We start from the raw sequence: 16,253 nt of genomic DNA on the forward strand, positions 1-16,253 counted from the left end.
TCTCGCGTCTAAACAGAATTCGCCTGCACTCCATCGCCCCCCCCCCCCTGCTCCTACTGTGATCAAGTGACTATACAATGTATTTCGATTTATCGTTTTGATGATTATTTTAATACTGGTAGAAGTCTTCAAAGAATAACGGCTGGATTTCTCCTCATCATGTTGTCTCTGCTCATTGTGTACAATAATCTAGTCAACCCGGCTTTGAGGATTCTTGGAAGTTTATTGTCTTTAAGAAGGAATTTCCTTCCTTCTTTGGTAGTAAAAATAAAAACAAAGATAGACTTACAACATATATATTACTAATGTGACAAACATAATAAAAAATTGTTATCACAGAGAACAATAAATAAAACAAGTGCTTAGAACAATACATTTAAAAAATAATACTTATGATGCACCTATACAAGAAAAACTGGAAATGTATACAAAATATATTAACATTTTGTATAAAATATACTGTATATTTTGAGGGAGATCTCTTAAAAGACAACCTCAAATGGTCAATAACCAACTTCTGATTGAGTTCAGAGCCAACCGGTCTTCGTGAGTTGCAATTTCAAAATGCGCCCGTGCTAGAACTTTGATGCCAGTCTTCACACGCAAGCTGCCTCAACCCCTTATGTTGCTTGGAGTGTATAATCAGAAAACACTGTTTTGAGAACGTTTTGCCACAAATGTGACAAAAGTAGGAACCCCTGTGAGCGCACCTCAGATGACTTAACAGGTCGTTTATGTTGTGGCATGACCGATTACATATACCACAGATCACCGTGTGGTCGTCGTGCATTTTTATATGTTTCATGAGAGAGCCGATGTACCGAAACGGCTTGCCGCACAAATGGCAAAAGCTTTGGTCGGAGTTCTGATTCCTTGTGGAGGCACTTTCGAGAGGAAGCGGTGTCAACTCCTGATTCAAAGCTAAACCGTTGCTCTCTCTTTGGACTGCCAATGCAAACTCTTTGGTTTTCTGTCTTTGTTTACTCCACTCTTCTTGTGGATCACTGGTCAAAGCTGATGGACACATTGAAAGAAAGTCTGCTATTTCATATGTAGACCTGACCTCCATGTCTGGCTGTTCTGGGTCTCTATCTCTATTCATGATGTTAACTGTGGTAGTAGTCGTGTGAACATCCAACCCTTCACTGTCAATGCACATGACCTCTCTTTCTTCTTTGATCTTGGATATATCCAACTGGATTGCATTGTTTGTGTATGTGGAGTCAACGTTTGTTTGCGAGTGTTCAGATTCTTCGTCATCCATGCTTCGTGTGGATCCTTCTTCTCTTTTAATTGTTGCGGCCATGTTCACCTGTCGGGGAGTGATGCTAGCGTCTTCTCGAATAACGATTCCGTTGTTGATATCTGGATGATCTGAAGAGAGAGATGGATCAGTTACACTTTATTTATTAACTTTATTTATTTAAACATTTTTTAAATAAGACTGCAACAAAAAGTGCTCAAAATATATAAACATAATATAAGTACAAATATGAATCACAAATATATAGATAGACATAGAGATAGACTTCAACAAATAAACTGATATTACATTTTTCCAATTAAGATTCTGTTAAATATTGACGGACTGCTGCAGTGCAGCTCCAGAGGAATTTGAGGGAAATGAGACAGCTGACCACTGTTTACATTAGTAGCATGTTAGCTCCATGAGCTAAGTGCTAGTAAACATTAGCATAATATGGACGTCAACAGCAAATCATTGTCTATCAGAGCCCTGAAACAAACATTTAGCAATCGCACATGCAACGTAGTAGAGAAAATCTTATACTACGAACCCTTCAGTCGATGAATTTCCAGCTGCTTTTGGAGATAGCGTACCTCTTCTCTAGAACGAGTAACTTCAGCCTCGTACAATGTTATGACTTTCTCAACCTCATCAAATATTTCGATAGCTGCTGAAGAGAGGCGTTCACTCATAAACACTCTGAGATTCATCATAGAGGTCATTTTTATGCAAGAAATGTGGTTCACATTGATAGCAAACCCTAGAAAAGGATCAGATTAGTAGCTTTCTAAAGCTTCAGGGCATAATATAAAAACAGGAAGTACTTATTTTACTTTCAAAGTAAACTATAATGCACAAACGACATTATTAACATTAAGAACAGTAATATCCGCCGATAATGTTACATTTGCATGCATTATGCAATGTTAAATAAATGCAATTTATTCAATTCACTTTATTGAGAATGTTTTTTTTTGCTAACTATTTGAAAACTGGCCATTTTATATTAAAAAATAAAATATAATTTGTATATTCATGTAATTAAATCATCCGGCATTTTGAATAACATAAACCAAATAAAACTACTAGGACAAAAGTAATTACCGATGCCACCTTTTAAAAAGGGAAATGGAAAGTTTTACTTTGAAAATAATATTAAACACGCCGGAAATTGTTTTTGTGTGTCGGAGGTGGATTGCCAGACGAGAATCCTTTTTTCGTAGGATGGTAGGGCCAAGTAGGCCTACCGCCTTTTTCGCCACTGATTGGTTAGAAGGGCTCTCCTTTAGATCGTGTTTCGATTAGTCCTAGCTGTTTGGGGGAGTTAGGGTTAGGGTTAGGGAGTTAGGGTTAACCTAACCCTTACCCTAACCAACAATGTGAGGAAAGCCATTCTAACCAATCAGAGGCGAAAAAAGGCGGTACTTGCCCCTACCATCCTACGAAAAAAAGATTCGCTTGCCGGACGTTGTGAGTTGACGGAAGTCAAACGAAGACTTCAATCCAATTGTATCGATAAACGATTCAATGCTCGAAGCTTCAGACTCTATGGCGACATCTGCTGGGGAAGGTTAAAGGAGGCACTGTGTCATGAATTCACCATAGTCTATCTTTTGGTGTTCGGTATGAATTAAATAAATCACTTCTTCACAAAATCATACAATTATAATAAAGTTGGTATTCTGCATGTAAACAATTCTTGTTTGTTCATTGGGGAGGTAGATGAATCAGAGATGAATGAAGGGTGGATATGCACATTTGCACACATTTATATGATAATTGTGAGAGTGCCTGAATATGAAATAGGCAGTGCCGTATATTTCAACAATCTGCTACTGCCAGTGCAGAAATTATAGAAATAATAGTGACTTGAGTGTAGTGAGAAGTCCTTTGACAGTGCATATAGGACAAAGCCTATTCTGGGAGAGTGATTGTGCTTGTGGACAGGTACTTTGGAGTGTTAAAAGGGAGGGTGTCAAGTAAGGTAGATTTCTTGGAGTCCAGGAGACAGGGCGGAGGTGGTGATGTCTGTGGGCGGATAAGGGCTGGGGAGGCATGGGTTGTTGGGAAATTACCAAGGCCAAGGGAGATGTGTTTTTTTTTCCCAGCAGGGGCTGAAGGATGTTAAAGAGGCATGGATTTACTTATGTCAGTGTTACTTATGTATCAGGTTTATTCATGTATCAGTTAAACATCATAAAATCATATATCATGTTTTAGTATCATCATATAACAATCATTTTCGTTGTTTCTTAGTTTTAGTATTATCATAAATCGTATCATCATATCATATATCATGGTTTAGTATCATCATATAACTATCATTTTCTTTGTTTCTTTGTTTCAGTATCATCATAAATCTATCTCTTTCTTTAATATCTATCATTCATTATAAAGTGTTTCTTTGTTTTAGTATCATCATAAATATATCTCTTTCTTTAATATCTATAATTCATTATAAAATGTTTCTTTGTTTTAGTATCATCATAAATATATCTCTTTCTTTAATATCTATCATTCATTATAAAATGTATCATGTTGTTTTGACATAATCGAGTATGGAAGCACTTAAAAGGATTCAAGCACTTATTGGTAAAACTATGTTGTCCTACACTTATGACAGGTTGTATTGTTGTATTGTTTGACATTTTATGATCTTACACTTATAAGGTGTTGTATTATTGTATTGTTTATCATTATGTGGTGTATTTTACTTATTAGTATAATTTGTGGTACAAGTAAGAACAATCTGAAGGCGTACGTGCCTGAGAGTATCCCTTTCAGGGCTGGAATGGGACCAAAAAATGGCCCTGGCATTTTTGGCCATGGCAGCCCACTATGATTATTTATACAACATGCGGAGGCACACAACATACCAGAGGATATATCTGCATATTGTGCTGTTTCAACAATTAAAAAAAGCGCAGTAGCCTACATGGAAGAGAGTAACCATGTTAAAAAATTGATACGCTCTTTCACTATACTTGCAGAGACTTTTGCAGCTAGGTCAAATCCCCTTCTGAGATCACTAATGCTTATAATATGTACAGTTTGAACCGTCTCACAATCAGCAAAAAATGCAAGAACACAGAACAACAGGAAGAATACAAAATATATGTATTATTTTATTAAGGCCTACACTAACTAAAACACAACAAATTATAACACAGTAAGTCAAAGTGGCACCCTAAAGTGAGAGAGAGAGAGAGAGAGAGAGAGAGAGAGAGAGAGAGAGAGAGAGAGAGAGAGATTCTCCGCTGGCTGTGGGACCATTTGATGAGACCTTCCTGGCTGTGGGACCATTTGATGAGACCGACCCTCCGTGCCCGAGGAGAGATAGAGAACCCCTCTCTCTCCCTCTCCCGACACCGGAGCAACCCATACCAGCGCGGCTCTCCCTCTGATGACGCGGGAGCAACCCGTATCAGTATCTAGAAGTTTTACCTCTGTAACCTCCCCTTTCTCTTATGCAGCTGGCCTGCATCAGGTCAATGTGACCTGGGTATTTTTCCCCCTCTCCATGGAAGGGATACTCTCAGGCACGTACGCCTTCAGATTGTTCTTACTTGTTCCACAAATTATACTAATAAGTAAAATACACCACATAATGATAAACAATACAATAATACAACACCTTGTAAGTGTAAGATCATAAAATGTCAAACAATCCAACAATACAACCTGTCATAAGTGTAGGACAACATAGTTTTACCAATAAGTGCTTGAATCCTTTTAAGTGCTTACTTCCATACTCGATTATGTCAAAACAACATGATACATTTTATAATGAATGATAGATATTAAAAAAAGAGATATATTTATGATGATACTAAAACAAAGAAACATTTTATAATGAATGATAGATATTAAAGAAAGTGATATATTTATGATGATACTAAAACAAAGAAACACTTTAGAATGAATGATAGATATTAAAGAAAGAGATCGTTATATGATGATACTAAACCATGATATATGATATGATGATACGATTTATGATAATACTAAAACAAAGAAACAACGAAAATGATTGTTATATGATGATACTAAAACATGATATATGATTTTATGATGTTTAACTGATACATGAATAAACCTGAAACATAAGTAACACTGACATAAGTAAATCCATGCCTCTTTAACATCCTTCAGCCCCTGCTGGAAAAAAACCCACATCTCCCTTGGCCTTGGTAATTTCCCAACAACCCATGCCTCCCCAGCCCTTATCCGCCCACAGACATCACCACCTCCGCCCTGTCTCCTGGACTCCAAGAAATCTACCTTACTGGACACCCCCTCCTTGATTTCGGTAGAGTCCCTTGGAGACAACACATACATTACACATCCATAGGTCCCCGAAGCCAATCCGGGGCAGGACGACTTGGCGGGAAGTGAGGGGGAACAGTCGGGCGGGGATGGGGACAATCACCCACGACATCCAGGGGAGTTGGCGGCCCCGGAGGTCTGTGGTCGCCTGGCACATCAGGATTACGAAGGGCCCCCGCCGTGGCCGCAGGGCGGCGCGGACGAGCCGGGCATGGTGTATCAGAAAGCCAGCAGGGGGCTGGAGATGGAGGCATGCGCGTCTGCAGGCCCCGGTCTGGAAACTGCATCATGAAGATGGTTGCAGGCATAGCACGCGCAGCAAAGCACAGGCCAGACCCCAGAATGGCAGTACTCATGCATGCTCCACCCGGGCTCACCCACACTAGCGGGATAACTGGAAAATATTGGCCATTCGCATACTGTTGTGGTTCCACGGGGGTCCCATCCCCCAAGGGACACACATCATTGTGCCAATTTATGGGGTAGTTGGTGTACAAATCTAGCATAATGGATATGGACACCGGCGAGGGCACGCCCTGACTGCTAAAAATCCCATGTCCATTAAAGAATCCAGGCAAGTCATCATGGCAAGTGTTACAGATTATACGTTCTTCCACGTCCCATAAGTATAGGGCCTGGGTAGGACCCGCCTGACACCGGTAACACTCGGCAGCTCTCTGCAACGACAAATGCACAGCGTCAACCACAACCGTACAACAACCAATAACTTCCAACATACTCACATAAAAACACACAAAACACACAAAAGGGTCACATATAGGCCCATGCAGAGATCCAAGGGACCAGAGACCATCCTCAAGATGTGTCTGGTTATTGTTATCCCTAAAGTGAGAAATCTCCATGGGTCCAACCATGAACCCCTGCAGCAAAAAGCCCCCCAGCATATCATCAAAAAGTAAAACCGCAAAAACTCATCTGTGCTTACATTAGCAGGCCAGGTCGTCAAGAGTGGGGTTGTGGAGGTACCGGAAACATCCATCGCTAGTCAGTCACCAGTCGACTACAACTACTCAACCACGCAGTTACTGGCTTAATATATCTGCTTGCCTCCACCCACCCCGAGGGGCAGGGTAGGGCGGACCCAATTTCCGTCATCTCTCGATCTCTCCTCCCCAGCCGGGACAGGGGCTCTTTCATCTTGTTGGTCAGTTGTCAGTCAAATTTCGGTCTATTGTCGGTCAAGGCCAGGAGTATTCCCTATCATGTTGGTAGAGATTGGGGAGTTCCACTCGGTTTTGGCAGGCTCCTTATCTAATGGCCTTCAGAGCCCAGGATGACTCCCTATTCCTTTGGGGACTTTTGTTGACGGGGGCCGCTATACCAAACAGTCTTTGGAATGCTGCCATAGTTCCTGCTTTAAAAATAATAAAAAAGGCCAGGATTCCAAGCGCCACTAGGAAAAAGGTTAGCATCACCGGCCAGAGCAGCCACATCAGGGCGAGGAGTTTGTCCAGCATCCATCCTCCTATAGTCATGACCCCTCGTCCAACAGCCTCCACGACCGTGTGCAGTGTATCTTCGGCCGCGGTAACAAACACCAGTCCTATTCTTTCAGTCCAGGTGCATTCATGTCGAGTGCTTCCTTCTCCACAACTCTGGTAGGTCTCCGTCGGCCACATAGGCCTACAAGTGGCATTAGAATAGATCTTGTTATCCCCCAACCACTCGTATCCCAAAATTTATTTTCCTTGGCAGATACTCTGCCGCAGCGCATGACCTTCAACCAGCTGAAGTAAACCATGACCAGTATAAGGCAAATCCATAGCACTCATACTGCGCCACTGATTTGTTGTCTGAGACAGGGAACATCCTCCATGTAACGGTACCGATTTGACCCCTTGCCCTGTAACATTTTCCCATGTGGCTCCTTGTACGGCTTTACCATCTATACCATGGTTTCTCAACGGGGGCGTTCGCACAACTAGGGGGCGCTGGGAACGTGATTCCATTTTTGGGGGGAGATTTTAAACTTTATTTTTATTTATTTTTTGGGGTGAAATAATAGGCTACCTGAAATAAATAGCCTATTTTCATTTATTGCTTTCTAACCCCTCTACCCTCTCAGCTACTTTTTACTGTCTATGCGCAGTGGAACAGTGATAATACAGCGCGGTTCGGTCCTGCACACGCCCGGACTCCTGTTACATCAGCTATCGTCATGATCTCTATAGTAACACAACACTGATTTATGATTGTTTCATAGCCCGTTTACCTCCTTCCTATTGTTCAGTTCCAGCTGCTCTGAGCGTAGTCTCCGCGAAAAGACTGTTGCATTTCAAATACAAAAAATGTAGGCCTTAGGCCTCTGCGTGCGATCTGTTTTCGTGGAGTCCGCGTTGCCCGGGCCGCGGTGCCCGTGGTTCCCGGGCCATTCATTCATTCGTTCACGGGGCATGGCAGGAGTCGCGGGAGACGCGGGAGTGGTCGCGGTGCCCAAGGTCACGGTGCCCGGGCCGGGGCACGAACTATTTCTCCAACCATTTCTGCTATCGGCTAGTAAGGGCTTTCTGGATATGTCAACGGGGTAATCTGAGGTGAGTGATTCCATAACACTGCCAATGCGGCAGTTTCATGCACAACGGGGATTTCTGGTATCAGTGGCGGCGACTAGCGTCAGAAGCTGAACCATCACTATGGTAGAGCTAAGAAGGTTCTACGAGCGCTTCAGACCAATCTTACCAACGAACGACATACTGTGATTCGTAGCAAAGAACGTTTCAGGAAACACACAAAATGTTAAGGTAGAACTTAAAGTGTAATTCCAGCGTAAATTCAACCAAGGGTTCACTTAGATATTATCAGCAATGTTTTATTATAACAAGTGTTTGTTTTGCGCTCGGAGGGGGTCGAGCCTGGGGTGTAATTCAATGTAGAACCGCCACTGAATGAAGGGTTGCAATGGAAACTTTTGGACTAAACACTGCGGCTGCAAGTGCTACACCTGCTAACGTCAAGCAGCCAGTCAACCTCCCTGCTCCTCCACCTACCAACATCAAGCATCCAGTCAACCTCCCTGCTCCTCCACCTACCAACATCAAGCATCCAGTCAACCTCCCTGCTCCTCCACCTACCAACATCCAGCACCCAGTCAACCTCCCTGCTCCTCCACCTACCAACATCAAGCATCCAGTCAACCTCACTGCTCCTCCACCCTCCAGGACGAAGAGGGTTGTAACACCAAGTAACAAAGTGTACTTTTTCTATGGGGAATGTGGTTCAGGTTAGGTATGACAATTATTAAATATTTATAATATAAAAAACTAGCCTATACGTAGGCCTACAGCATATCATACATTTGACATATAGAGTTAGACTATTGTATAAGGTTATAGGCCGAATTCTGTTAAAATGCAGCCTCTGCTTGCCCACAAATCGTCTCGTTGTCTTGTTATACGCTTTATAAGTTAATTATATTTAAATTATATAACCAAGTAGCCTTTATCTTCATGGCGTTATCATTACATCCTTTCTCGTTACATCGATATAAATTATTGTTATAACGAGATCTGTATCTGACCATTGACCATCCTGTGGGAAATGAATGAAATTCATATTGACGGTATGGCATATCCATATTCTCGCCAGCCCTTCTTGAATTTAATGCATCACTTTTGTTGCTTCGAGGAGGTCTGGAGGTCTCCGTTTATAATAGATATATATAAATATGTGTAAAAAGGTGTACAGGCTACATATTTATTAATTTATTTATACGGAGACCACCAGACCTCCTCGAAGCAACAAAATAAATAAATATATAGGCCTATGTATAAATATGTATGTGTATCTATATATATATATATTTAGATATATATACATATATATATATATATATATATATGTGTAATTTAAATACACATACATATTTATAGATATTTATTTATTTCGTTATAAATAGATGTTTATTTATTTATTATATGCAGAGACCACCAGATATTAAATGAAAGATGGGTGTATCATCCAGGGAGCTAAAGGGTAGGATAGGGGAGGTGGAAACAGCGAAGATTTATAGTAATAACAGGCATACCTGTTGATCCGGAAAAGCTCAAACTTGGTATTGTGGGTGGCATGGTGAGTGGAGAATAGACTGTTGAGGTTAGTGGAGGGGAGGAGGGAAGAGAGTTTGTCAGTGCTCCTGGAGTTTCAGGGGGCTGTAATTCCAGACAAAGTGAGAATCGGATTAATAAGCTTTCCAGTAAGCCTATAAGTCCCTCCACTGCTCCGATGTTATAAATGGGCTTGAAAGATGTATCATGGGAGAATATCAGCCAGAAGCTAGGCGGCAGGGAGGCTCGGGTGATAGGCCAACTTGATTATCCTACAATGGAACACAATGGTAGCCAATAATAGCTAATGGACAGGAGTTTAAAGGATTTCTAGAAGATTTGAAGAATAAACCAGCAGTCATATGTATTCAGGAAACCTGGCTGAAACCGACATTAGTCTTTGTAATTAAAGATATGATAGTATCTGTAGAGATAGGGCAGTGATTGCAGAGGGCTATAACAAGGGTATTTTTTGTGGATAAGACAAAGATAATGTTTTTTTACTAGGAAGAAAATTGGGATTGAGGTTCAATTAAAGGGACACTGTGTAAAATATTACTCCCATCTAGTGGTACAATTGTATATTGCATTCAAACTAATAGTGCTCGCTTGTTCAAAAACTACGGTGGGCAGTATATGCCAAGAAGCTGTGTCATGACATCCAATACTACCTCATCGAGTCATTCATTCGAGTGATGATGAGGTTCGTTATTTCAAACAAATTTCAAACTGCATTGAATCATTATTATAAGCTAATGATGTATGAGTAATTACTCCTCGAGCAAGATAGTGAATTATTTCAGTCATCATTCATGCTGGCTCAGAGTGAAAACGCGTTTGCATTTCCTGTACCACGTAGTGCTTTTTGTCCCTCTTGGCAGTTCATCGACTGGAAGAACATGGAAGCCTCCATGAAGCTTATCCGTAACTACATATTAATTATTCTTCGCTCAGGAGGATAAGGGCGATTTTTGGCAGAGATAATTTTACACCAATGAGGACTTATTTATGAATGAATACGTTGATTTGAGGTAATAAATGACTTAAAATATTACACAGTGTCCCTTTAAAAATATACAACCAGGAGTTGGAGAGAGTAAAACATTATAATTTTTTAGGTTTATGGTTTGATGAGAGGATTACATGGGCTGTACATATTAAGAAAGTGGTGGACAGGTGTAAAAAAATCTTAATGTAATGAGGTGTTTAGTTGGGTATGATTGGGGGGCAGATAGAACAGTGTTAAAGGCTATATACACAGGGTTGGTGAGATCTATTTTAGACTATGGCTGTGTAGTATATGGGTCAGCAGCTAATACATCTCTCAAAATATATAACATTCAGTATCAGGCTTGGAGAGTATGTACAGGACCATAAAAACAACTCAAACAGCAGCACTACAGGTATACTGGGGGAGATGCCTCTAGAGTTCAGAAGAGTACAGCTGTCCTTGAACTACTGGATTAACCTACACAGCCAGGATCATCCAGCGCAAAGCAGTTTAAACCCTTGTTGGGAAAAGGAGAGAAGGGAAACAACAAAGTTTTGGATGGACACCGAATCAGAGAGCAGTACAATTCAGTATAGCACAATTAAATGTAGTTCCAACAGTACCGGTACCAATAATTCCACCTTGGATTCTGCCAGAGGCTACAGTTGATTTAACATTATTAGAACACAAAAAAACAAATAAACAATTAATACAGGAGTACATCGACAAATTCTTTAGCTATGTTCAAATTTAAACAGACACACCTAAAAACTCAATAAACAAAGTAGGGGCAGCTTTTACTGTACCGGAATTCCAAGTGAAGTTAGGGAAGAGGGTTAATAATGAAATATCAGCACACTGGTGAACTGCTGGCAATACTGTTAGCAGGGAAGTGGGTTGGCCATTAAGATTGGTTATTTGTTCAGATTCCAGTTCAGCATTAAAGAGCCGACAGGTCAACCATTCAGACAGCAGACCAGATATGAGGTGCAACAAACATTAAACCTTATTCAAATCACGGGGCTTATTTGGATGTGGGCACACAGGGCTGAACAGTACACTGTTTTTAATAGGAAAACATGAAACAGGCAGGTGTGAATGTGGGCAAGAAGAAACTGTAGAACATGTGGATTGTGAGAGGTATGGGCAAGACAGAAGGCAGATGAGGGAATATGTCAAAAAAGAGATGATGCATTTTGTTTTAATAGATATTTTACAAAATAATTCCAATAAGTGTCATCAAATTATCTTTCATTCTCTTAGGGTAACTAATTTGTTTGAAAAAATATAGGTCATAAATTATTTGAATTATTATTATTATTATTATTATTATTACTATTATTATAAGAGGGGGCCCACTTGATAACCCCAATGATATTCTGCTTACTGCTGTATTTACTGCTGTTAGTTGGGCTAGTTGACTCGTGTTTTTCACCTTTGCCTGGTATCTCAGTAGCCAGCGTGCTTATAAGGTTGGTTTGGACAGGGGCTTCTGAATATGTGTTTTCCTTGGATTTTGGCACAAGGGATTATAACATCTGATCCTGTGTATTAATTAAATATTATTATTATTATTATTATTATTGAATTTGCATTTATTTATAGTAGAGGTGGTTATTCATTCCACACTCCATACCAGTAGATGGCGGTAATGCATCTATTAGTTATTTGCCAACCTCCAAAAAAACCATACAAAAGAAGAAGAAATTGTTTTGTAATCAGAAAAAAAACATCCTATGAGTTAGTTTCAATCGCACTGTACGCGAAGCAATATGTCTTTTTGCTCCTTCTTTGGAGGAGAGATCTTCAAAGACAATTTTGAACCAGGTTGGTCGGAAATGCACCCATCTTATTAACGTTCTTTCTGCTTTATTTATAACTTGGCAGCTTCCTACGATCAATAATTGCTGAAAAGAACTGCATTACGTTACAACTAATATACTTCTTCTACAATTACATCTCAGTATCAAGTAGTGGTTAGCCTACTTCTATGCCGTGGATGTCTAGTCTATAGCCTACATTTTGTATGGACCAGTTACATAATGAACTTTGAGATAAATGGATGTTTATACATATTCCGCACTTTTTGCATTTGTGTAATGTGTGTAAACAACTGACAATAGATAGTCCCATGGGATGGGTTTAATTAAAACATAGGATTTGAGTAAAATCTGCTTATTTTATGACCGGTTAGGACCGAATAAAAAATGCTGTGTCATCATGCTTTCATATTTTGATCTGATAACGCATGCTGTACTCGGCTCAGGAGGTTGTTAGTTGATGAACCAGTTTTGTTCGGCCCAATCTCGGAAGCCATCAGCTTTCATTTGAGGACGAGGTGTCTTTATAGTGATTGTGTCCGGAAAAATTAGGGCCTCGCATTGACCGTGCCATTGTGGAAGCATAGGAGTGGAATGTTAGTTAATATGCAATTGTTTTGGGTCATTGTTAAGTAATCCGTCAGAATATGGTTTGGCATTACAGGGAGCTTATTGTTGTTTTAATCCGCCACAACGTTTTTGATGTGCGACTTCTGCCCAGGTGACGGGTAGGCCTATATTAACGTTAATTTAGTATTTCAATTAATTAATTAATTAATTAATTTAGTATTTTGAACTCTTTGTATCTAAAAAAAAAAAATCCCTGGTGGTGTTGTGATGTATAAGCCCTATTGTAAAGTAAAATATAAGATGTTGGTGTTGCAAAACAATAGCATAAACTGTAACCAAAGCTGTTGTTTGTGAGTGTGTCTGCAGATAAAATGAACCTATACAATTTGGCAAAAACACTAAACTGTGTGTGATGTATTGTAAGTCATTTCAATGTGTAATAACTCCATCTCCAATGTTCTTCCACAGGCATTTACGCATGTTCAAAGTGTGACCACAAGCTGTTCTCCAGCAGGTCCAAGTTCGAGCACTCGTCTCCATGGCCTGCCTTCACAGAGACGGTCCAGGAGGACAGTGTGTCCAAGCACGTAGAGAGACCCGGCGCGTTCAAGGTTAGCTGCCTCGCTTAGGCCCATTTACACCCTACGGCAGGCCTATTCAACTAGCGGCCCGCGGGCCGAATACCCTTCTTATTTATTTTCTGGCCCGCAAGAGGTTGCGTGTCCAAAATATGTAAGGTCAAAAATGGTTATAATGATGCAATTAGAAGTGAAAAAGAAAGGAATGCGTCTTACAAGTTTATTCCATTTATCAGTACTATATATATTAAGTTAACACTACTTTAAGTACGATTTACTTGTAGCGTTTAATTTACATTATAAGTTTTGTATGTGTGGCCCATGAACCACCAGTGGTTTTCCTTTTTGGCCCACTTGTTAAGGAGGTTTAATAGCCCTGCCCTACGGTAAATACGGATAGGAACTCTTTCGTCCGATCCCGGAGGTCGTTTCGTCCGTCAGTGGGTCCGTCGCCTCTGAGCCCACGAATCCGGAGTGCTCCAGGAGAAACTGAGCAATGGAAATCGAGGCGGCAGTATAGTCAGAAGTCCAACCATTTTGAAAATAGAGAGTAGTATAATATCTGAGATGTATAGGTATATTGTATTTAACGTTTTATACTTATATTATACTATATACCTGACCTTTTTATTTTATTGTTCACCTGCTTTGGCAATGAGTTGTAACTGGTCATTTATAAATGGCGCCACATTTTGAGGAGATAATCTGCGGGTTGGTGAGGGGTGTCACATGCCACCGCCGCGTAGGCCTACACTCTTTGCGCCTTTTTTTTTGTTGCCGATTTCGGATGACACAAAGCGAAATCATCTCCTCTACAGATGACAGATGCCATGTTTGTGATTGTCAGTGCGGGTAATTTCTGACACGACAGTCACTGCACTCTAGAGGATGTATTGCGTAACACCCATAACAACGCTGAAACCGGACGGAGGTATGAAGGGTAGTCCCGGAGACAATGTTTGGTACGGACGGACGAATTTCGTCCGGATCCGGAGGCATGAATCGGCCTTGGGTCAGCTGATTCCAGACAGTTTTAATATAAATAATGAGCTGGTCTTGCTGAAGGCGACTTGGGGCTAGGCTGCTCAGTTGAACACTCTGGCCTTGGTGACCCTCAGGGATCTGGGTAAAGAGCAATCTATTCTGTTTGGAATGACACCAGGCTTCAATGTGATGTTGAATTTCTCTCTGAGAGGAGCTGCAATTGGCCAATCCTTGCTAATTGGGTCTTGATGTGTTTCAGGTTCTCTGTGGGAAGTGCGGAAACGGATTGGGCCATGAGTTTGTGAACGATGGGCCTTCCAAGGGAAAGTCTCGCTTCTGAATATTCAGCAGCTCACTGAAATTCATCCCTAAAGGTAAAAAACAGGTCTTCTTTTTATACATAAACGCATGTCTAATAGCAGTGAGGGCAGTGCAGTTTTCTGGCATTGAAGTGTGTGCTTATCCTGAAGCTAGCCTCGCTTTGTGAGTGTGGGCGGGGTTTGGACAGAGTAGGGCGAGTTTTTATTGGAGCTAGCTTTAAATTGCAACTCTTGCATATCGTACCTTTTTTCAAGCATGTGTATATACATATCAACAGTGGCAATGCTGCTTCGACATAACAACTTCGATATAGAATCTATCCTACTTGACTTTTCTAATTCCACACTTCATCACCCACCCTTTCTCTTCATCCCACAGATAAGGTTGATGGCCAGTAGAGTGAGCTGAGGATGTAGAAACTGCATAGAGTGATTCGGGCAACGTATTGTGTCCTTCTGATTGGCTGGAGGTGTGGCCAGAGGATGACGTGTTCTGAGACAAAGCCTCATTCTGAGACCTCCAGGACACCGATGGCAACTGACCTCACCACAGAGCTAGGGACTTCCCAGGGCTTCATTCACAATGGAAACATGCACCTCATATTTGAATGCTGACGCACAGATTGCAACAAGATTAAATAATACAGTTGGAGATTATTTTTGTGTGTTTCCAATTTCCCCAACTGGGTACGATTTTAAATCTATTAAAGGATCAATTGAGCATTGGTTTTAGCATCATTTTTTGATGATGAAATTAATGTTTGTTGTACAGTGTATGCGAAACCGACCATTCCATAATTATTAAAATATTTTCTGAATATCCGATATTGACCACTTTCATATTGTCAAAAATGAATTGTTATCAACAGAGGCCATACATGGTATTATGCAATAAGTAAATATTCAAATAAAGCAATAATTCTTTTTAACTAAATATTTTTGTGTTTGAATATGTCGGTTCAACCCAGTGTTCTGCCAATCAATGCTACATATCATTCGTGCTACTTAGTGGTTCTGCGTATGCGAATGCCGACAATAGTGATCAGTGGTGTAAAATACATACTGTACCCCTGAAATCGCCAATAAAGACGTTATAATACAGTATCAAAATATGCTCCCCTTATTCTTACAGTGTACATGGAGTGAGTAGTGGTGAAAAATAACGTGATTCTGGAGTGCTGATGTCGTTTGATAGATGCAGTTGGTCTACAGATCAAATACACTACCAAACATGCCAATGTATGCTCCATTTGTCTTCGAAGCATGATTCGAAGACTAGACAAATGGAGCATACATTGGCTGAACAGTATTGAATCTTGCTAAATTCATATTTTGATACCGTATTATAACGTCT

At 40.5% G+C, this 16,253-nt stretch overlaps 3 protein-coding genes across 3 annotated transcripts; 1 reads left to right on the forward strand and 2 right to left on the reverse strand.

Moving 5' to 3' along the window:
- Positions 1-78: 78 nt before the first annotated feature.
- Positions 79-2,102, reverse strand: LOC130374504 (zinc finger protein 652-B-like). The gene is made up of 2 exons (XM_056581304.1): positions 1,797-2,102; positions 79-1,374 (listed from the first exon to the last, which is right to left on the reverse strand). Exons 1-2 carry the CDS (start codon positions 1,966-1,968, stop codon positions 560-562), a joined length of 987 nt encoding a protein of 328 aa, XP_056437279.1. The 5' UTR covers positions 1,969-2,102; the 3' UTR covers positions 79-559.
- A 2,070-nt stretch (positions 2,103-4,172) lies between these two features.
- Positions 4,173-6,627, reverse strand: LOC130374589 (uncharacterized). Its single transcript, XM_056581448.1, has 2 exons — positions 6,519-6,627; positions 4,173-6,249 (listed from the first exon to the last, which is right to left on the reverse strand). The coding sequence occupies exons 1-2, from the start codon at positions 6,570-6,572 to the stop codon at positions 5,584-5,586; spliced, it is 720 nt and encodes a 239-aa protein (XP_056437423.1). The 5' UTR covers positions 6,573-6,627; the 3' UTR covers positions 4,173-5,583.
- Positions 6,628-12,331: 5,704 nt separating this feature from the next.
- msrb1a (methionine sulfoxide reductase B1a) lies at positions 12,332-15,627 on the forward strand. Its single transcript, XM_056581568.1, has 4 exons — positions 12,332-12,454; positions 13,486-13,628; positions 14,839-14,953; positions 15,279-15,627. The coding sequence occupies exons 1-4, from the start codon at positions 12,400-12,402 to the stop codon at positions 15,296-15,298; spliced, it is 333 nt and encodes a 110-aa protein (XP_056437543.1). The 5' UTR covers positions 12,332-12,399; the 3' UTR covers positions 15,299-15,627.
- Positions 15,628-16,253: the final 626 nt, after the last annotated feature.

The sequence above is a fragment of the Gadus chalcogrammus genome, chromosome 2 (genome assembly GCF_026213295.1).
Source record: "Gadus chalcogrammus isolate NIFS_2021 chromosome 2, NIFS_Gcha_1.0, whole genome shotgun sequence".
NCBI lineage: Eukaryota > Metazoa > Chordata > Actinopteri > Gadiformes > Gadidae > Gadus > Gadus chalcogrammus.

Excerpts from the sequence above, each read along its gene's own strand:
- LOC130374504 (XM_056581304.1), bottom strand. The coding sequence starts at position 1,968 with ATGACCTCTATGATGAATCTCAGAGTGTTTATGAGTGAACGCCTCTCT. Across the intron at positions 1,375-1,796 it reads GGAAATTCATCGACTGAAGG|ATCATCCAGATATCAACAAC; the intron begins GTTCGTAGTATA and ends CTCTCTCTTCAG.
- LOC130374589 (XM_056581448.1), bottom strand. The coding sequence starts at position 6,572 with ATGGATGTTTCCGGTACCTCCACAACCCCACTCTTGACGACCTGGCCT. Across the intron at positions 6,250-6,518 it reads TGACGACCTGGCCTGCTAAT|AGAGCTGCCGAGTGTTACCG; the intron begins GTAAGCACAGAT and ends TTGTCGTTGCAG.